A 23,393-nucleotide genomic window follows, 5' to 3' on the forward strand; every position below is an offset into this window, starting at 1 on the left:
ATCATAGACAGGACGAGGGCCGACGGGGGCGGATACCAAAACCATCGCACTATATAAGATGCAGTAATAAAAGTAAGAAAATAATACAAGTATCTATCTAAACATACAAGTAAGAATATTTTTCTTTTCAGAAAGAAGATAAGAACAAGAGGCTCACCACGGTGGTGCCGGCAATGAGATCGGCGCGGGTGATCGACGGCGGTGAAGACGGGGACGGGGCATGACGGACCGCTAAACCTAGACAAATATTGAGGAAAATGGAGCTTAGAGGTCGAGCTTGTAGAGGAGAAAGCTTAAGTAGTGTGGCTCGGGCATTCCATCGAACACCTTGTGTGCATAGGAGGTGAGCTAGAGCACCACCAAGCCCTCTCCCCCTCGGCGGCAAGAAAAACAGAGCAGTGTGCTCTGCTCTTACGCGAGGGGGTATATCTAGGCACCTCATTGGTCCCGGTTGGTGGCATGAACCGGTACTAAAGGGAAGCCTTTGATCCCGGTTCGAGCCACCAACCGGGACCAATGGTGGTGAGCCAGGAGCAAGGCCCATTGGTCCCGGTTCGTCCCACCAACCGGGACCAAAAGGACTAGACGAACCGAGACCAATAGCCCACGTGGCCCGGCCGGCCCCCGGGGCTCACGAACCGGGTCCAATACCACCATGGGTCCCGGTTCTGGACTGAACAAGGACTAATGGGCTGACCTGGCCTGGACCTTTGCCCCCTTTTCTACTAGTGCTCCTCTCTCCCGCTAGATAGCGGGCGTATCTAGATTCCGCCTTCGCCCTAGTGGTGTACCCTTTGTAACTGTTACCGCTGAAATGGTGAACCTGTCTCCGACACTCCTCCCAGTCGTCGTAGACTCCGGGGACCTTACCCTTGTACACGACATACGACGACATCTCTATGCACAAGCTAAACAACAGACAATACATAAGAAATATATAAGTATGCAACAAAAGGATCGGAAGAGAAAAGCAAGACATTAATAGCACGATTCATGGTCCTACTAATAAATAGCATCGATTACATCTAAGTTGAACGACTGTCCAAACCAAAGAGACATACAAGTTCATTAAAGTTTAATTACAACATGAGCTAATCGATGTTTCAGAACTACAAATAGCATCACTACTTTCGACTCGACTCATGGGACCGGAGCGTGGATGAAGCCGTCGTCTTTCGTGATGGTCATGAAGTCGCGGGCGCTGTCAGCCTGCATTTGTAGCGTTGTATCTATCTCACTGTTGGACGGTTGATCTCTGAGGTAGAACTGTCCCGAGGTACGAAGGACATCTTGATGGATGATTTCTGCAAACTCCGACTGGATGCGAAAGAATTCTTGTCGGAGGTCCGCGTCCTGGATTGCTGCCAAGTATGCGACCCAATCTTTGACATCATTTGGTAGCAGAAGGTGATTATGGTCCCGTACGACCGCCCGCGTGTGATGGAGGGCATAGTAGGCATCCTTCTGACGGCCAGGCGGCTGCTTGACGCAGGGGAACGTCGTATTGTGGGTGAACACATGCCTGCCGTACCTACGAAATGGCCTCTTAAAGGTGCCTCCAGATGTGGCGTAGCCGGGGAGAGCATCATCAAGAACTTTCTTGATATTTGTGTAGTCTATCTTGGAGTCACGGTCCGGGTCGAAATACGTGGCCATGGAATATTTCGGGCTTAAGAGGATGAGTGTGCAATGTGTGTCACTGCACAGAACACGGAATGTTAGAAAAAAAGAACGATCGAAATCTAAGAAATCATATGTTACGGGGCGGTGAGGGGATGACTTACTCGGGAAAGTAAGGCACAAGGAAGTTATCCTTATCTGGGTTTGCCAGAATGACGCCTTTGAGGTGTGAACTCGTGACTTGCCGGTCCCCAGCGCTGCCCAAGATCTTGGCACGCATGTAGAAGGGGTCGACTATCACGATGTCCGGGGTCTTGTCTCGAGTAATCCGCATCTCCATACTCAGCGAAAACAGCCGAACGAAGATGTAGTGTAGCGGATGAAGGTTAAACATGGCAAAGATGTCATCAAACCGCAGGATGATCGTACCCCCGATGGTGCCATCCACAAAGCCCTTGCCCTCTGGCACCTTGGCAACGAAAACCGGGTATGCCACATCATTCTGGGAGAGACGCTGATACGTCTCCAATGTATCTATAATTTTTGATTGATCCATGCTACTTTATCTACTGTTTTAGGCAATATTGGGCTTTATTTTCCACTTTTATATTATTTTTGGGACTAACCTATTAACCGGAGGCCCAACCCAAATTTGTTGTTTTATGCCTATTTCAGTGTTTCGAGGAAAAGGAATATCAGACGGAGTCAAAACGGAACGAAATCAACTAGAGAAGTTATTTTTGGAAGGAAAGCCACCCGATGGACTTGGAGTGCACGTCAGGGAAGAAGGGAGGTGCCCACGAGGGTGGGGGCGCGCCCACCCCCCTGGGGCGCCCCCTGCCTCGTGGCCCCCCCTTTGGTCCACCGACGTACTTCTTTCACCCATATATACCTACGTACCCTAAAACTTCCAAAATAGAAGATAGATCGGGAGTTCCATCGCCGCAAGCCTCTGTAGCCACCAAAAACCTCTCGGGAGCCCGTTCCGGCACCCTGCCGGAGGGGAACCCATCACCGGTGGCCATCTTCATCACCCCGACGCTATCCATGACGAGGAGGGAGTAGTTCACTCTCGGGGCTGAGGGTATGTACCAGTAGCTATGTGTTTCATCTCTCTCTCTCTCTCGTGTTCTCTCTTGTGTTCCCTCTAAGGCACGATCTTGATGTATGCCGAGCATTGCTATTGTAGTTGGATCTTATGATGTTTCTCCCCCTCTACTCTCTTGTGATGAATTGAGTTTCCCCTTTGAAGTTATCTTATCGGATTGAGTCTTTTATGAGAACACTTGATGTATGTCTTGCATGGGATAACCATGGTGACAATGGGTTATTCTATTGATCCACTTGATGTATGTTTTGGTGATCAACTTGTGGGTTTCGTGACATTGGGAACCTATGCATACGGGTTGACACACGTTCTTGACTCTCCGGTAGTAGCTTTGGGGCAATCTTTGAAGTACTTTTATGTTGGTTGGATGAATCTGAGATTGTGTGACGCATATCGTATAATCATGCCCACGGATACTTGAGGTGACAATGGAGTATCTAGGTGACATTAGGGTTTTGGTTGATTTGTATCTTAAGGTGTTATTCTAGTACGAACTCTTTTATAGATCGATCTGGAAGAATAACTTTGAGGTGGTTTCGTACCCTACCATAATCTCTACGTTTGTTCTCCGCTATTAGTGGCTTTGGAGTGACTCTTTGTTGCATGTTTAGGGCTTGTTATATGACCTATCTATGTTATTATTGTTGAGAGAACTTGCACTAGTGAAAGTATGAACCCTAGGCCTTGTTTCCTATCATTGCAATACCGTTTACGCTCACTTTTATCATTAGTTACCTTGCTGTTTGTATATTTTCAGATTACAAAAAACTATATCTACCATCCATATTGCACTTTTATTACCATCTCTTCGCCGAACTAGTGCACCTATACAATTTGCCATTGTATTGGGTGTGTTGGGGACACAAGAGACTCTTTGTTATTTGGTTGCAGGGTTGTTTGAGAGAGACCATCTTCATCCTACGCCTCCTACGGATTGATAAACCTTAGGTCATCCACTTGAGGGAAATTTGCTACTGTCCTACAAACCTGTGCACTTGCAGGCCCAACAACGTCTACAAGGAGAAGGTTGCGTAGTAGACATCAAGCAGTTTCTGGCGGAGGTGAGTGCTTGAAGGTATATCTTTAGATCTTGCAATCGAATCTTTTTTATTTCTTGTTTTATCACTAGTTTAGTTTATAAAAGAAAACTACAAAAAATTGGAGTTAAGTTTGTCTCGTATGCTTCGTATTTTTAATATCTTTCGTGAGTTTTATGGAAAGGAAAATTGTGCTCAAGTGCTAGAAGAAGAATGCATTAGAATGCTTGATACTAAATCTTTGAATGATGAGCATGATTGCGATGTTGTTAGTATGAACTCCTTGTATATCCATAGTACTAATGATGGTTGCACTAGTTATGATGAAAATGCCTCCTATAAACATGTCAATTTTTGTGGAGTGCATTGGGTTTGCAAGTACACACCAAATAGGGAAGATAGATATTGCAAGAGGCATAAGTACTTAGAAACTAAACTGTTGCAAGAAAGGCTAGATGTTTGTGTTGAAGATTTAAATTATCTTGGCCGTACTTGTGGACTTTGCAATGAAAGTGGTCATTTAGCTATCCGATGCAAATTGTTTCATGATCTAATCGTGTCCAAAAATTGTGATGACTTGATTTCACTTTCACATTATAATGAACTTAGTTTGCTTATGGACTATGAAGAAATGAAATGTATAACCAACTATCTCCCAGATTTTGCCCGTTATAAACTTCTTGGTTTTGATCTAGAGGAAATTTATATGTATTGTGCGGTGAATTACATTGAAAATCCTTATATTGCCAATTACATAAAGAAAAGAAAAGAAATAGAAGATGAAGAGAATACTAATGAAAGGGAAGAGACTTCCCAATATCCTCCTATTATTTCTTATGATGAATCAGGTAACGAGGAGGAGCCTTCTATTCAACCAATCTCATTAATAAGGAGCTCCAAAAAGAGGATTGAACCCACACATGATGTGGTGAAGAAGAAGAAAAGAAAAAGGAAGAGAGGTAAAAAGGTATCTCTCCCAAATAAAGTTGCTCCTATTATTGTTGTGCCTCATGAAAATGAATCAAAAATAATTGTGGAAGATGATGCACTTGATGATGATCTCGTTATGCCTATTGCTTGTTGTGATGATTATGATTGGGAAGATAATGATACTTCTTATGATCTTGAAAATCTTTTTGGTACTTGCTTGGAATATTACAATTGCTATACTATTGGTGCTATCAATACTATTAATGATGAGAGTGATTATGCTTATGATATGAAAAGGCCCAAGCTTGGGGAAGATATGTTTAATGAGGATGACTTATTTGAGAATATATTTTCTGCAATTAGTGTTTGTCCCAAGCTTGGGGATGCTATGTTTAATAATGATGATATTTTTAGCCTCTCAAGTTTCGATATGCAAAGTTGTTATGCTGATAGCATGCCTTCTACCTATGATGATTATATTGATGAAAGTGGGTTTGGAAGAGTGTCAACTTTAGGAAGTAGTGATTCCACAATTTTGTAGTATGTTGAATCTTATAATATTTATGAAAGTGGATTTGGAGAGGTCATGACTTTACTTAGTAATGATTCCACTATCTTGGAAGAGGTTTCAATCGATTATGATGAGAACAAAGTTGCTACTTATGATGATTATTGTGATAAAAATTATGCTATAAAAAGTAGTGATGATTATATTTATAAAACTTGTCATGATTATGATTACCCATTTTATGAACATTACTCTTTTAATGTGGAAACAATTTTTAGTGTTCAAGTCTTTTATGATACTCCCACCATTCCGAATGAGAAGAATTTTGCTTATGTGGAGAGTAGTAAATTTTCTATGCTTGTAGATCATGAAAAGAATGTTTTAGGTGCTGGTTATATTGTTTAATTCATTCATGATGCTACTGAAAATTATTATGAGGGAGGAACATATGCTTGTAGGAGTTGCAATAATGTCAAGTTTCCTCTCTATGTGCTTCAAGTTTTGAAGCTATGCTTGTTTTACCTTCCTTTGCTAGTTGATTATTGTTCCCATAAGTTGGTTGCTCATAAAATCACTATGCATAGGAATTGGGTTATACTTAAATGTGCTAGTCATATGCTTCATGATGCTCCCGTTATGTTTCAATTCTTATCTTTTATGTGAGCATCATTGCCATCATCATGCCTAGCTAGAAAGGCATTAAAGAAAAGCGCTTGTTGGGAGACAACCCAATATTTATCCTTACTGTTTTTGTGTGTCCACATGATTATTCTACTGTAGTAATCATGTTTTATAGCTTTTGTTTAAATAAAGTGCCAAGTAGAACCTTTGGGAAGACTTGGGTGAAGTTTATATGATCTTGCTGTAAAAAACAGAAACTTTTGACCTCACGATAATGGCTGCCATTTTTTACTGGAGAGTGCTTTTAGGTTGATTCTTTTTGCAGATGATTAATATACAAATTACTCAGGTCCAGCAATTTATTTAAGAATTTTTGGGGTTACAGAAGTATACCTTTGATACAGATTACTGCAGACTGTTCTGTTTTTGACAGATTCTATTTTGATTGTGTTGTTTGCTTATTTTGATGCATCTATGGCTAGTATTAAGTGGTATGAACCATAGAGATGTTAGAATACAGTAGATATTACACTACTATGAATTTTGAATGAGTTCATTACAGTACCTAAGTGGTGGTTTTATTTTCTTATACTAACGGAGCTTACGAGTTTTGTTTTAAGTTTTGTGTTGTGAAGTTTTCAAGTTTTGGGTAAAGATTCGATGGACTATGGAATGAGGAGTGGAAAGAGCCTAAGATTGGGGATGCCCAAGGCACCCCAAGATAATATTCAAGGACAACCAAGAGCCTAAGCTTGGGGATGCCCCGGATGGCATCCCCTCTTTCGTCTTCGTTCATCGGTAACTTTACTTGGAGCTATATTTTTATTCTCCACACGATATGTGTTTTGCTTGGAGCGTTATTTTATTTTGCTAGTTTTTGCTTTCTGTTAGTTATAATAATGTTTTGCATCTTTAGTTTCAATAAAAAAGTCAAGGATATCCTTTTCCATGCTTATTTTGCTAGTATACATGTTGCTGTTTGAAAACAGAAAGTTTACCGCTGTTGCAAAAAGTCCCTAGAAAAGTCAGAGAATGGTATAACGTTGAATCTTTTTGCATATTAAGCTCTGCTAAATTTATTAAAGTGTGAATTTTAGTTCATAATTTTTGGAGTCAGGGAAGTATTGATACTCTTGCATTTTTTACAGACTGTACTGTTTTGGCAGATTGCTGTTATGTTTGCATTGTTTGCATAAGTTTGCTTGTTTAATGATTCTATTTGAGAATAGGAGTATCAAATATGCATAGGCATTTAGTATTCAATGTTGAATAATAATTTTAGTAATTTGTTACAGTAGAAAATAATAAGGTTTTGCATTGGTTTATACTAACCTATCTCACGAGTTCTTGTTGAGTTTGTTGTGAATGAAGCTTTTGATAAAAAGAGAAACCATGATATGAGAGGAATTAAGGAGACACAAAAGTTCAAGCTTGGGGATGCCCAAGGCACCCCAAGATAATATTTCAAGAAGTCTCAAGCATCTAAGCTTGGGGATGCCCCGGTAGGCATCCCACCTTTCTTCTTCAACAACTATCGGTTAGTATCGGTTGAGCCTAAGTTTTTGCTTCTTCACATGAGTTGTGCTATCCTTGCAATGTCATTTTATTTAGCTTTGCTTGATGTTTGAATAAAGTATCAAGATCTGAACTTATTAAATGGGAGAGTCTTCACATAGTTGCATAATTAGTCGACTACTCATAGTGCTTCACTTATATCTTTTGAGCGTGATAATTTTTGCTCTAGTACTTCACTTATATCTTTTAGAGCATGGTGGTGGATTTGTTTTAAAGAAACTATTGATCTCTCATGCTTCACTTAGATTATTTTGAGAGTCGTCAATAGCATGGTAATTTGCTTAATATTAATATACTTGGTATTCAAGATATGTGAAACTTTCTTTTGAGTGTGTTGAATACTAAGATAAGTTTGATGCTCGATAATCATTTTAAGATATGGAGGTGATAATATCAAAGTGATGCTAGTTGGGTGATTATGAATTTAAAGAATGCTTGTGTTGAAGTTTGTGATTCCCGTAGCATGCACGTATGGTGAACCGCTTTGTGATGAAGTTGGAGCACAATTTTATTTATTGATTGTCTTCCTTATGAGTGGCGGCCGGGGACGAGCGATGGTCTTTTCCTACCAATCTATCCCCCTAGGAGCATGCGCGTAGTGCTTTGGTTTTTGATGACTTCTAAATTTTTGCAACAAGTGCATGAGTTCTTTTGATTAATGTTGAGTCCATGGATTATACGCACCCTTTCACCCTTCCATTATTGCTAGCCTCTCTTGTGCCGTGCAACTTTCGCCGGTACCATACACCCACCATATACCTTCCTCAAAACAGCCACCATACCTACCTATTATGCCATTACCATAGCCATTCCGAGATATATTTCCATGCAACTTTCCACCGTTCCGTTCATATGACACACATTACTTTTGTCATATTGCTTTTTCGTTGAACATGTAGTTGACATTGTATTTGTGGCAAGGCCACCTTCATAATTTTCATACATGTCGCTCTTGATTCATTGCATATCCCGGTGCACCGCCGGAGGCATTCATATAGAGTCATATTTTGTTCTAAGTATCGAGTTGTAATTGTTGAGTTGTAAGAAAAATAAAAGTGTGATGATCATCATTAGAGCATTGTCCCAGTAAGGAAAGGATGATGGAGACTATGATTCCCCCATAAGTCGGGATGAGACTACGGACGAAAAATTAAAAAAAAAGAGGCCATAAAAAAAGAGAAAAGGCCAAAAAAACAGAAAAATGAGAGAAAAAGAGAGAAGGGACAATGGTACTATCCTTCTACCACACTTGTGCTTCAAAGTAGCACCATGATCTTCATAATAGAGAGTCTCATATGTTGTCACTTTCATATACTAGTGGGAATTTTTCATTATAGAACTTGGCTTGTATATTCCAATGATGGGCTTCCTCAAAAGTGCCCTAGGTCTTCGTGAGCGAGCAAGTTGGATGCACACCCACTTAGTTTCTTTTGTTGAGCTTTCATATATTTATAGCTCTAGTGCATCCGTTGCATGGCAATCCCTACTCACTCACATTGATATCTATTAATGGGCATCTCCATAGCCCGTTGATACGCCTAGTTGATGTGAGACTATCTTCTCCTTTTTTTCTTCTCACAACCACCATTCTATTCCACATATAGTGCTATGTCCATGGCTCACGCTCATGTATTGCGTGAAAGTTGAAAGAGTTTGAGATTATTAAAGTATGAAACAATTGCTTGGCTTGTCAACGGGGTTGTGCATGATTAAATACTTTGTGTGATGAAGATAGAGCAACAGTCGGACTATATGATTTTGTAGGGATAACTTTCTTTAGCCATGTTATTTTGAGAAGACATGATTACTTTGATTAGTATGCTTGAAGTATTATTATTTTTATGTCAATATGAACTTTTGTCTTGAATCTTTCGGATCTGAATATTCATGCCACAATTAAGAAGATTTACATTGAAATTATGCCAAAGTAACACTCCGCATCAAAAATTCTTTTTTATCATTTATCTACTCGAGGACGAGCAGGAATTAAGCTTGGGGATGCTTGATACGTCTCCAACCTATCTATAAATTTTGATTGCTCCATGCTACTTTATCTACTGTTTTAGGCAATATTGAGATTTATTTTTCACTTTTATATTATTTTGGGGACTAACCTATTAACCGGAGGCCCATCCCAGATTTGTTGTTTTATGCCTATTTCAGTGTTTCGAGGAAAAGGAATATCAGACGGAGTCAAAACGGAACGAAATCAACTGGAGAAGTTATTTTTGGAAGGAAAGCCACCCGATGGACTTGGAGTGCACGTCAGGGAAGAAGGGAGGTGCCCACGATGGTGGGGGGCATGCCCACCCCCTTGGGGCGCGCCCCCTGCCTCGTGGCCCCCCCTTCGGTCCACCGACGTACTTCTTTCACCCATATATACCTACGTACCCTAAAACTTCCAGAACATAAGATAGATCGGGAGTTCCGCCGCCGCAAGCCTCTGTAGCCACCAAAAACCTCTCGGGAGAGCCCGTTCCGGCACCCTGCCGGAGGGGGAACCCATCACCGGTGGCCATCTTCATCATCCCGGCGCTATCCATGACGAGGAGGGAGTAGTTCACCCTCGGGGCTGAGGGTATGTACCAGTAGCCTATTTGATGTCCGAACACGCCCGGGCGTACGAGGGAGAAATGAGCGCCGACCTTGGGGACAATCTTAATCATTTGTTTGATTAATGTATATGCATTGTAGCCCGTAGCAACGCACGGGCATTCTACTAGGTGAGTTGAGGCAGACAGCAAGGGCCGAGGTTGACAAATAAAATGCCATTGTGATGGTAAGCAAAATATCAGGTTCTAATTAGTGGAGGACTACAAAAGTTAAAGAGGTCTTGATGAGATGATTGACATGACATGAATAGTTAATTTGACATGTATCATGGGCACTTCTTCATTATTCAGTTGTCTCGCTTGAATTTGTGAACCAACTGGTGGACATAGTTCAGTTTTCACAGGTAGCAAAAGCTGCAAAACTGGGTGTGCTAGATTTTGTTCAAAGTGCAACTTTTATTTGATAAAGCCGATCAGGTTTACATGTGTAGATCAATGCAGTACCAACTGTAAAAGAGTTACAACGCAAGGGGAAGAGTCTCCTTTTTTGTATTACACTGGGATTGAACCTGCATGTTGCTGGGGCAACCCTCTTTTATTTTGGTCTTTAACTCTATTTTCTGGTGTATCTTTGTTTATCGAAAATAGTTGTCTGCCCTGCCCTCGACAATTCGCAGTGTGTGCACGGCATCTTATATACACTATGGCTGGCTAATTTAGATGATTACCACCTACGACCACTATCTTGCTTATTTTTCTTGTGATGGCAGCCATAAGTAGAGGGTTCAGCAAGGCATTGAGAGAGACAAGTGGCAACTTCTCTACATTTAAAAAACTATTATAGAGGGGGGTGGGGGGGGGATAGACTTCTAGAATTTACGCCAGGTTAAGACAAGCAAATTTCAAAATATAAAAGCGTATGATTATGTGTGGACGTGATGGTGGAAGGGAACTCGAGAATTAGAAAGGTGGAGATAGTGGGTGAAGAAGTATGTCTCATTATCATCGGAATATGAATATGCTCGCATTTAGCGTCTCACCAATGAATATATATTATATGTGAGCTTATTTATCCCCTCAAAAAAATATGACCTTATTTTTATTTTAATATTGTTTATACATGTCCACTTTTGAGATCAGAGACGAAAACTAATGGCTTCCAATGATGCTTTGAAAATGCCGATTGACAAAGCTTTATGAAGGACCGGACTGAAAAATTGTCTTGTTTTAACAATCAGAAGAGATGCATACACATAATTATTCTTTATATATTTCTTGTGCATGATAATACAAAAGGTGTGTTTCTATATATATTTGTTTTTGCAGAGTATCAGAGAGATGAAGATGGATTACGATATTCAAAAAGAATTCATCGACAAGGGTGTTCAGGCTATGTTGTTGAAATGGGCCAAAAATTCACTAAGTTTTATACAACAGAAGGCCCGTGGCAACGCACGGTCATGTCACACACTGATGAATTATTGGCATGGGATAATCTCTAGCTAGCGACCACCTAGACTGTTTGCTCCATAAAGCACGTCTGCACATATATTTTGTACTGTAAGCAATTCCTTTATTCGCATTCAAAATCTAAATAGTATGGAAATCAGGAAAATTATATAGCTATTTGGGTGTATCTCTACTCCTAATGTCAGGGTTATTCTATTAACTACTGGGTTGTTGATCTACATTACGGTTTAATTCTTACACGAATTAATGTTGACTCGATTCCCCGTAGTAGGTTGAGAGGCTTCTCCTCTCATGATTTACTCTGATTAGTTTGCTTGGCTCCATGCTCCTCATGATTTCTTTGAATTTTTCTGTAGGAGCTCGATCAAAAATAACCTAAGAAAAATATGTTGTTCTTCTCTACAATGGTTGCGTGTGGAATTTGAGGAGAATCTGTGCACCAGCATCCGACTCCTTGATGTTGCTCTGATCATATTGTGTAAATATATTTCTAATAAAGCAATCGTCCGATGGTGTACATGTTAGAAATAACAAGATGTAATCATCAAGTGTGAGAGATGGCAACATCATGATGGGATGGTATGTACTGTTGTGCTCATCAATAGGTTAGTCTTTCATTCTCTTGTAGCCGGTATGTTTTTCGTTATGCAAATAATTAGGAAATATCTAATTTCTATGTACGTCCAAATATATATAAGTGGTTGTTGTAAACACTGAATTTGGATTTGTTAACGGTCGCTGCATTTGGTCTATCCCGAGCCTCTGACTGTGGATCATGTTCTTTTGATATCCGCTTGCCACGATATGTTATCTCTGGTTGTGGTTATGGTTGGACTTCTGGTATGTGTTACCTCTAAATTTGCAGCAAATAGCATTTCATTAGAGATGACTTTGCAGAAAATTGCAAATCGCGCAAACCAAGCCATCGCCGCCTCGTCGCTCTCGCCGGGAGCAACAACAACCGCCGGTCTCTTCTTAGCCGACATCTCCTCCATCCGGATGCCCTGCGGCACGAGCCACTCCACCACCGCCTGGGACTCGACCTCCGGGAAGTTTAGGTCCGTCTTCGGCCGTTCGGCACGCCACACCGCCACGCCGTAGGCACGCGCGGCCTCATTGGCGGTGGGGTACGTGCCGAGCCACCGACGATGCCCGGCGTCGGAGAACTCCAGTCCGAAGTTCCCGGAGGGCTTCGCCCTCATGCCGAAGAAACCGGACTTGCCCTTCGGCGTCTTCTTCGGCGCCATCGGGGAGCGGGCGGCGGCCGAGCGGGGAGCGGGGCGGAGGCGGACGGAGCGGGGCGGTGGACAGACCGGAGAGGAGGCGGACGGAGCGGGGCCGGGCGGAGGATGGACCGGAGGCGGAGGCGGACGGAGAGAAGGCGGGCGGGGTCGGGGCGGGGCGGAGGCGGCCGGAGCGGAGGCGAACGCGATGGGGCAGCGCGGCGGCAGGCGGCGGCCTAGGCGGGGTGGAATCAATGGCGGTGGTCTGGATCTACGGCGGGGCGAGCCCTTGAAAAGTTAACATGTAACTCTTGCAAACTATTTCAAGAGCCCGTGGCAACGCACGGACACTCTACTAGTTATTACTAGTATCATGGCCTACGGGCCTAGTTGGTCGTCACGCATACACAGATACAGTCTATAATCAGCTCGTGAAAGCAGGCATCAGTCATCTCTGTATGTACTATGTATGCACGCAGGCAGGCAGGGGTAGCAGCAGACCATGAACATGAACAGCGTCCAATAACACGGGCATGTAGAGGTAGCAGCAGACCATGTACTAATCAGTCAAATATAAAATGTGTTCAAGTGACAAATTTACCTGATACTGATAATACATCCAAATGCACAGACATGTAGTGCGTACAACTTAACATAAACTGGAGACATACAGGTTATGTATAGATCAAATATGACAAAACAAGATCAAATATGACACTTGTTTCGAGCTGACGGAAAAAGAAAAGAAAAATAATAGCCACATTATTATTATTATTGAAACTTCTTCAATGATGATGACATCACTGAATGTAAAGAAATTATCCCCTTTGTACTGTAACTGCTGAAATTATGAAAAGCAGATAGAAAATAAGCTTCAGGTGGACATATATTGAGCTATATTTCGGCTGATCCACAACATTCTTCTTCAGGTAAGCCCACCAACTCTCAGACTTTAAAAGTAGGCATACAATACACTATAACAATAGGTGTGGCAATAACCAATCTATACTGTTTTTGCCGGCGAAGAGGAGCACAGGCAGGTCCTCAAGAAGGAGGCGAAGAAGGCGCTGGTGGGATGTATCTACGTTTTACGGGTCTTTGTTCTCAACCTTTGCTCTTGGGCATTCTGTCAAGCGTCTCAACGTTGTTTTAATTCGAATAAAATTCTAATCCGGTAACAGGACCTATCTTAAATCCAAGCTCTACCAACGACAGCATTAAATCTGTTTCGCCAACCGCAGAAAACTGGGTCTGCTCTGCCTGCATCATAGAAAACCTTGTCTTTATTGCAAGTGAAATATTACAGAACTAAACCTAATTTTAGAAGATAACCAAAATGAAAAGGCTGCTGAATCCATTATTGGTACATGTATTTGTATGAGCCAACATTTTTTCCAGCAGCAATACCATAATCCCACTTGACAGAAAACTGACACTGAAGATAACCTTGGAGGCACATAAAGCTTTTAATCAAACCGATCTCCAAATAGAAAGAAAAGTGACACTAGTGAAAACCGGTTCAGCAACTGCTTCAGGGTTCATCTTGGCTCGAGCTTTGTGATGGTCATTCCATTTGAGGACGCCGCTTTTGAATTATTGTCACTGCGTCCACTCAATCCGTCAGAGAAGCCTGGCATGGAAACAGAAGGGAGGCGAGCACTCTGGCTGCTAAGCATGACATTCACCGACGACATCGCCGGCCTATCTTCAGGCCTGTTCTGCACGCACAGCAGCCCGATCTGGATGCACTTCAGCACCTGGTCAACGTGAGAGGGATGGTCGCTAAGGGATGGATCGATCAACTCGATGACATTTCCCCTGGTCCAGTGCTCCCATACCTGCACCAGATTGGTAAATTCTTCAGTTATTATGACAGGGATTCAGCAGCGCGCACAAAGTTTACTAGCATTGGTGCTTAATTAGTACTCCCTCCATCCAGAAATACTTGTCGGAGAAATGAATGTATCTAGATTTATTTTAATTCTAGATACATTCATTTTCATTCATTTATGCGACAAGTAATTCCGAACGGAGGGAGTACTTACAAGGTTTACGAGATAGACATATTGCTCGGAGTTGCAGGAGCCATTGTTTCTTCTCCCTGTGACGATCTCCAAAACCAAAACACCGAAGCTGAATGCGTCCGACTTTGCGGAGTATTAACCATGCATGGCATATTCAGGCGACATGTATCCGCTGCAACAACATAACTGTTAATATACGTATGTTCTACTTTATAGCAATACTAATGTTGACTGTGCTTACTATGTCCCAGCGATGCGCCTAGTGACATCTTCTGATTGATCCCCTCCGAATATCTTCGCTAAGCCAAAGTCAGAAATCTTAGGGTTGTAATCAAGGTCCAACAGGATATTGCTCGCTTTCAGGTCACGGTGAACTATCTTCAGTTGAGAATCTTCATGGAGATACTGCAGTCCCCTAGCAACCCCACTGATAATTTTGAATCTGCTTCCCCAATCTAAGTCTCTGCGTTTCTCAGAATCTGCCATTCAAACAATAAGTATCAGCATTGCAGTGAAAGTTTAGCGGCACTTGCACTACTCTCAGCTAGACTATAGTGAAAAATTTCCTTTTGAGAAATTAATCAATTAATAGTGAAGAGTCTGTACCGAAAAGAATGGTGTCAAGGCTTCTGTTGGGCATAAATTCATACACAAGTATTTTCTCTTGTTCTTCCAAACAAACGCCAATGAGGCTCACAAGATTCCTGTGGCGAAGCTTAGCGACCAGGACAAGTTCACTTTTCAGTTCCCCTATTCCTTGTCTGGAACTCTGACATAGTCTTTTTACTGCTATTTGTTTACCGTCACGTAGGACTCCCTGTGCAAGAGAAGATGCATACTCATTGGTAAATATATGAAGCTGATAAAAATAGTACATATGGCATGGTTTGTACCTTATGAACCATCCCAAAACCTCCTTTACCAAGCATTTTTCCTTCGCCGAAGTCATTTGTCGCCGCTCTTAGTGTTGATAGATCGAGAAGAAGTGAATCGATGCTTCGAATACCATCCAATGTACCTGAAGTCAGTCAACGCAGCCCCAGCATTTTCGGATATCCGAAGAGTTTTGTCTCGACGACACTTGTGAAATAGGAAGAACGATATAATCGCAAGAATTATCAAAACTGCAGCAACTCCACCAACAACTGAACCATTGATCCTTGTTTTCCTGCTTTGTTGATCTGGCAGCTCGGATGTCCTTTGTTGATCTGGCAGCTCCGATGCTGCAAGCCTGAGGAGGAGTGTGCCTCCTCCAGTTCCCATGTATTGTTGTTGGAGGTTAATCAGGTCCCCATGCCAAACAATGCACCCGGCGTGATTGTAAGCGTAAGCTGTGCAAGAGCAATTATTCAGACAAGCCACCTGACATTGTTGAGAGCTTTTGGCAACTGCACCCCGAGCATTATCAGGTAGCCTCACATCTGTCATGACATAGAACTTATCAGACTGAGTGTGCGCGGATCTCGAGTTGGTCTGGCAGAACAATGGTGCATTCCTCTTGCACCCACCACTGTAATCTTGGAGGTCCCAGTCACTCTGAACCTTCTGGCTGAACCCCTTGACACAGTTGCAGTACAGCAGGGCACGGGGGTTGCAGCAGCCATATGCCCCACAGGGAGCATACACGTCGCACGCTGACTGTGGCGTGGTCCAGACCAAGAGCCAATTTTGTTCGGAATCCATCCATATCAGCTGCTTGGTCTGTCCGGTCATGTCAATGATGAACCGCGAGACTAATGAATCATCCTTCATCGAGTAGGAGAGGTAGCTTTCTGTGGCATTGTTGACGACTTGGAAGTGGTAAAGGTTGTTGACAGCCTCTGGCATCATGGTGAAGTATTTGCCGTTCCAGGGGCCACTGGTCCAGTAGTTTACGGATTTGTTCCACTTCTGTGTCATGCCGTTTGGGTCTACTTCCAGAAAGAACAACCCAGGAGATGGGTCTGCGCTGTTCTTCCAACAAACAAGCCTCTTTCTCACACCAGTGACCTTGTTCAGTCCGAGCTCGCCCCCGAAAGCCAGGTGTCTGTGGGATAGTCTATGCTTCGCCAATAAACCATGGATGAATTGGAGGCATCGGTGAGTTGGAGGCTACCGCTATCCCTCATGATGACCACGGTGGAGTTGGAGGATATGCTCACGTTGCTCGACCATAGCTGCCGGTTCTTGGCCTGATCATGGAGGACCAGGTTGCTGTCCTTGGCGATTTCCAAGGACGCGGTGGTCGGGTGAGACACCAGCACATTGGTAATTGCCGTCCACACGGGGGTCAGCAGTGGTACAAGGTGAACTTGCTGTGGGGAGTAGAAGCCCAAGGTGAACTTGCTGCCCTGGGACACAATCTTCTGTGACCCGGACAACGGTGTGGCTGAGTTGATGGTGTCGACGCCTGCACAGAGTAGGATCTGGCCGAACAGGAGGAGGAAGATGAGAGGAGCCATGGATGGGAGCTTGGAAGAATACTCGGCCACACGGAGCTGGAAGGATTGTGGGAGTTTGAACTTTCTGAGTAACTCGTGGTGGTGCTTGGACATAGAGATTTTTAGGCTGGCAGGCAACAAGACTCCACCTCAAATAGCTACCTAGGCTGCTTGAAAGGTATACACACCCAACAACATTATGGTTCTGAATAATTGATCATTTAACAGATGCAAACTAGTCACGACTGTGTTGAAGATTAAGACAGGATTAACTGTTGGGTTTTTCCCTTCATAAATAGTCCTGCCTATTCAACTTATTCCAGCTCAACTTAAGCAATTATTTGGACTGAGAAACTTGACCCAGAGCGCCGTTCTCGGTCAACAACCACGCTCAATTTCCAGGAAGCTTACCACCAATTGGCAGAATGCAGCAAAGTCTGCCTCTTTCGTTATCATCAATTTCTACTGTTGTCACTCCTTTTTATTTGCGGACACAAAAAAGGCAACTTTTGCTCTGATGATGACTTTAGCTGGAAACCAAAAAAACCTACGAAAGCTCTACGGTAGAATGAAGAAAAAACAAATGAAAAACAAGGACTTGTTCTTCTTCTCTGTACTGGCTTGCTGTAATCCATTTTCTTAGAGCATCTCCAACGGCCGCACCAAACGACGCGCGCGCGGTAAACCCAGCTCTTAGCGCGTGCAGGGTGTTTTGCCGCGCTCCAGCAGCCGCGGGAAACTCGCGCGCGCGGAAACCGATTGCGCGCGCGCGAAAAGGCGCCAGCTCGCGCGCCATTTTTAGCGCGCCGCTTCCGGCGCCTATAAAGTGCGGCGCGTGCCACGCGCCTTCTCCACGCTTCCTCTTCTCCTCTTCCTCTCGCTCTCTGCCACGCGCCGCTCCAGCGCCCCGCCACCGACGCGCCGCCATGCCGCCGCGCCGCCGAGGAGCGTCCGGCTACCGCGGCGTCCGCCTGCGCCCCAAAGGCAGCTACTCCGCGGAGATACGCTTCGGCGATCTCCGGCTCGGCCTCGGCTAGTACGGGACGGCGCGCGAGGCCGCCCACGCGTACGACGCGGCGGCGTGGCGCTTAGGCCGGCCGCGCGGCCAGATGAACTTCCAAGATGTTCTACACGCTCCAGCAAGCACTCAACGTCGCACCGCCGACTCGTCTGAACACGGCGGAAGACCGTGCGGAGCACGCCGAGCGGCAACCCGGAGGATGAGCGGGTCATGGCGGAGTGGCGCCAGCGCCACCCGGAGGACGTCGCCTACGAGCAGGCCTACTGGGCAAGGCCCCGCGAGGAGGACACGCGAAGGCGCCGCGAGACGCGGTTGGAAAGGCGTCAGCGGTAGGCGTTGGCGAATGCGTAGTCCGACATCGTTGCAGCAGGTGGGCAGTTGTTCTTCACGCCGGACGATGATCGGTGGCTGCACATCTGGCTAGACACCTCGGACGACACCGCCGAGGATGATAATGGTGATGATGATAGCGACTTGGAGTAGTTTCTATCGAGTTGCGCGGTAGTTTTATCTATGCTTTCGAACTATCTATCTAGTTGCATCGATGTAAAATACCTTGTATCGTTTTTTATTTATGCAATCTATCTAGTTTTTATTATCTATGCTTTCAAAATAAAAAAAAATGTTGTGTGCGCGCTGCATTTTTTGCGCGGTGCTGGAGCGGCGTGCGCGCGCTGCATTTCAGCACGACTGCTGGAGCGGGCGCAGCGCGCCGCGCCAAATCAGGCGATGGGCGCGCGCCCCCTTCGGCGCCTGTTGGAGATGCTCTTACTTTGGTAAGACCTCTTGTTTCTATTATTCCGGGTACAGAAAAGTGTCCTATTTTCCATTTTCTTTGTTAAGAACATACTTCTTCTTCCGGTTTTGTTTTTGTTAGGAAAAAATATATAGAGGAGAGGCAGTATGAATTATAGTCCCTCCGTTATTTGAACTACCAAAACGTCGTATATTTAGGAACGGAGGAAAGACTATTAGGATGGATTCCTAATGTTGTCAAACCCCCAAAAAAAAAGGAAAAATGTTGTGTTGTCTGCAGATAGTTTGCTTGAATGAATCTTAATCAGGCGAAAAAAGACCCACACCAATCAACAGGCAGCTAACAAATAGGAGTAGATCATGCAAGCTGAGACCACAGATAAGCAGAGACCCTACAACCTCACCTCTCGGTGCGCGCGGCCAGAGCATGAACGGCCGGTGAGGTTCCTCGCCTACGCGGCCAACCGCCTCGCCGAACCAGGCCGATGTGCCGGCTAGCTCCGCCTGGCCGTGGTGAACCTCGGAGCCCAAGAAATTTGGTCGGAGACGCCTCCAATCGACGGCACGGTCGCCGTCTTCCTCGCATCCGGATCTCCTCTTCCGCCGCATCTCGGCCTTTCCTCCTTTGTGCTCTCGGGTCCACTTGCAGCCTCATCCCCCATCGCCGAGGAGCCACGATACCAGGACAGAGCCTCTCATCGGCGTGGCCCTGCCCTGCCGCCCGCTGCCGTTGCCGTGGCCTCCGCTGCGGTGCTCCTCCTCTGTCCCCGACGGCGGGGGTCCCGGCCGGAGGCTGCGCGCGGCGGTGTGGATGCTGCTGCTGCTGCCGCCGTGCGGGGTTGGGTCGGGGGAACGGCGGCGGCGACCATCGGATCGGACTCGGCCACCAGCGACCAGACAGCGCAACTTCGACTCTGACGAATAATTGTGAAAAAGAATTAGGCACAGTTGGAACCGCAGAAGACCGCCGAACTAACCACTTGCTTCTTGTCATTGTACACCATCATGCCCTGGCACTATAGCTTCGACTTTGTATCAACAAACCAGCTGAGGCAATCCCGCGGACAAGTCGGACAAGAGCCGACTACCGCAGCAATTGTCACTCTCCGACATCGCTCCCCCATCATCGTTGCCGCAAAAGTCTTGACGCCAACATCGAGGTTGAGAGTAACATGATCACCCCCACGACATGAGGTCAAACGCGCTCGAAGCCAACAAAATCTCGGGGCCGCCGCCCCGATCTGCTTCCATCACGTTGCGCTCTACGCAGCACACCAACACCACCTTTGAGGGCCGCCGCCTTGACATGCCACCGCCCGCACTCGAGCTGCAACACGGCACGACCTGGTTGCCCGCAGCCCACGATGCGCAGGACAACCCCACACAGACCAGAAGTTCCAATGTCATGAAGAAACATCGCAAATTCAAATACATATGTTAACATTTTGCCACATATACAGTAGAAACCGTATTTAATTTGTCGGATCTTTGTGTGTTTCTTAAGAGCATCTACAGTCGGGCGCCTCAAACACCCCTCAAACGCCCCGGGCGGACGACCCGATCACTGAACGGTCAAAACAAAAACGATTTAGACGGGCTCCTCAAACCTGCCTCAAATACTTCAGTTTGGTGAAAGCACCCAATAATTCTGCTTTGCTGCAACTGACATAAGAGCTGAATGATAAGTTCAAATATTGCAGCTCAGATAGGAGACCCAAGGATGCTGGTAGCTTTCCAACAGATTTACATTCTGACAAGTTCAAATATTACAGTTCCGTGAGGCTCCTCAAGAAATCTGATACATTGCAAACTCGAGAGCAAATAGAAAAATCAAGATGCAACATTTTTTTTAGCTCTCCAAAGGACTCTGAGAGTTCTTCAATTCTCAAACAACCAGATAAATCAAGATAAATCAGACTTCAGCTTCTCCAATTGACTGTGGCAGTGTCAAGATGTTAGAAGAATCGCCGAGACTGAGGTAATTTAATTGTGATAGACCAGTGATACTATTGGGAATCGTTGCATCTTGTATTCCTGGAGCATTAAGATACCTCAACCATTTCAATCAACCAATAGAATCTTGCAACTTATTTCATTGGACTCCCTATTGCTTCCCCGTTGACTCCAATGAGGTCATGCTCATCTTTAATTCTCACCATCATACTATCCTTCCCAGACTTCCTGCAAGTATCCATGCACCATTCATGCAATCTTCGCATCATCGTTGTTAGAGGAGGATTATCAGGTTTGACAAGAGGCTTCCTGTACTTGTATCTGAAGATCTCTACTGTCTCTAACGTTTCAAATTCTACATCATCGTTTAGGTAATCACCAAGATTAATACCGGGCAATAGCCCCGAATGATTAGCGACGATATCGCTAGACACCTTGAGCGGGGGGCACGATTGCTTCGCCTGTTCGCCGAGATGGGGAATTGTTTTCCCACTTCTTCGTTGTGCTAATCTTGCATCACTGGAAGTACTTCCTGACCGCCGCACATCTTGATATGTCCTTTTAATACAGAGGACATAGTTGGAATCCGATGGAGGCATGGTGGTCGCTTCATGGCATCCAGAGTCGCTTTCACGGGATCTACAATTTCCTTCGGAGGTGGAGGTTTCCGTTCAAAATGGGCCTCCACTTCGGCTGCCATAATGCCATCGGTTTCCTTGTCAGTGCTCTCATATGGTAACTTTGGAACAGGCTTCAGGCTTGGACCAAATCTGTATTTCTTCCCGCCTCTTGTACTGCTAGCGAGCGGCGACGTCTCTCTTCTGCCGTTGCTGACACGGTGGAGTCCGCTGACACACCAGAGGAGGCGGAGTTCCCTCACGTGCCGGAGGAGGCGGAGGAGGAGACTGAGTGCCCTCACGCCCCGGAGGAGGCGGAGTGCCCTGACTCGCCGGAGGAGGAGGCGGAGTGCCCTCACGCACCGGAGGAGGAGGAGGAGGCATCCAGTTTGGAAGCTTGATGTGCTCCTTTCTCCATAGACAGGTATTCCTTAAAGCATTTTCCATATGAATGTTCCCTTCACCTGTAGGGAAGTCAAGCTCCAGCTCCTCAAATCCCTCCATTATTTCATCCACCATCACAACAACATAGCCATGTGGAATCGGTCGGCAATGAAAAGTTTCCTCAGCTCAAGGAGGTATAACAGAGCCGACCGCCGCCTTCAAGGTCATGTTCTGGCATTTCGTCATTAGCTCACAATGTTCATCCTCCGTGATACTATCCACGAAAGTAGGCTGAAATTAGGCTGAACGAGCTCTGTGGAAGCCACGATGCTTTTCCGCTGAGATGGTGGGGTAGCTTCTGGGGCAGCGTCAAAGCAAGGATCTTCGTGCTGCTGAGATGGTTGGCCGGTAGCTGGCTGGCTCTCAAGTTCCTCCAGCTTTGCTAATATTGCACTGAGCCTCTCCATTTCGGTTGCTTCCGCTTTCCTCTTTCTCTCTCGGCTTCTGTAACTACCGCTGTCGGGAAACCCATGCACCCACGGAACAGAGCCTGGTGTGCCTCATGTTCGTCCAGGGTGCTCAAGATTCCCGAGGGCCTCTGTTAGCTCGTCCTTCTCTCTGCCAGGAATGAACGTCCCTTCCTGTGCTACCATTGCTGCATGAAAGTTTCGGATGGGTATTGTAAATTGCTCGTTCGTCCAAACAGACTCCCCTGTTTCTAGGTCCAAAGTTCCCCCAACCCCAAAGAACCAAGTCCTTGAACGATCTGGCCAGTGCAATGTCGCTGGTTGGACCCCTTTAGCAAAAGCAGGTCTTGCTCAGCTTTGTCCCACAACGGTCGGGCTTTGTAGTAGCCACCTGACCCCCGTGTGATGGTGATACTTCTTTGCAGCATTTTGTTTGTTTGTCAGTGACCTTTTCTTACCCTTCTCCGATTGCTTGTAGGACAGAAATGCGGGCCAGTGATCTCTTATCTTCTCATAATTTTGTGCATCTACAGTTTACTCTTACAGACTGAATATCGTGTGTGTGTGTGTGTGTGTGTGTACATGATCATCAAATTACAGACTGGATGATATGGTGCTGCTCTAATTCACCTCAATTTGATCTATACAACAAATTAGCATCAATTTAACACTGATTTTAGGGCGCTGGCTACCTTTCAGTAGCAGCAGAGGCGGCGAGGAGGAGCTGGGTCTCTTGGACGAAGAAGACGAAGAAGAAGAAATCGGTGAGGAGGCATAAGTGGGCGGCAGTGATCGCCTCTGTAGCAGGTGGGCGGCGGTGCTGGGCCCGACGGTGAATGCACTGATCATCTCGGTGGACGAGGCGGTGGAGCAGTGGCGGCCGTGGTCTTGCCCAACTCCCGCAGCGGAGTGGCTGGCCTTGGTGGGCCAAGGTTGTGGCCGAGGATGCGAACAGGACGACGAGGAGGAGCCGTCCGTGAGCCGTGCGGCCGCCACCTGTCGAGGTGTCGCCACGGAGGAGCAGGTGGGCTATGGCGAAGCTCGCCTACGCAACGCAGGTAAGCAGTGGCGGCGCAAAATGGAAGCCCGGGGCAGGTGGATGGCCGC

General features: G+C 45.4%; 1 protein-coding gene and 1 pseudogene across 1 annotated transcript; both read right to left on the minus strand.

The window, feature by feature from the left end:
• Window positions 1–12,272: 12,272 nt before the first annotated feature.
• LOC123175020 (ethylene-responsive transcription factor 1-like) lies at window positions 12,273–12,719 on the minus strand (the record flags this gene model as incomplete). Its single annotated transcript, XM_044590137.1, has 1 exon — window positions 12,273–12,719. A coding segment is annotated over one exon (447 nt), but the record flags the coding sequence as incomplete, so codon positions are not given.
• Window positions 12,720–14,182: 1,463 nt separating this feature from the next.
• On the minus strand, window positions 14,183–18,321 carry LOC123175019 (G-type lectin S-receptor-like serine/threonine-protein kinase At4g27290; annotated as a pseudogene).
• Between the last annotated feature and the right edge of the window lie 5,072 nt (window positions 18,322–23,393).

The sequence above is a fragment of the Triticum aestivum genome, unplaced genomic scaffold (assembly GCF_018294505.1).
Source record: "Triticum aestivum cultivar Chinese Spring unplaced genomic scaffold, IWGSC CS RefSeq v2.1 scaffold127526, whole genome shotgun sequence".
Taxonomy (NCBI): Eukaryota; Viridiplantae; Streptophyta; class Magnoliopsida; order Poales; family Poaceae; genus Triticum; species Triticum aestivum.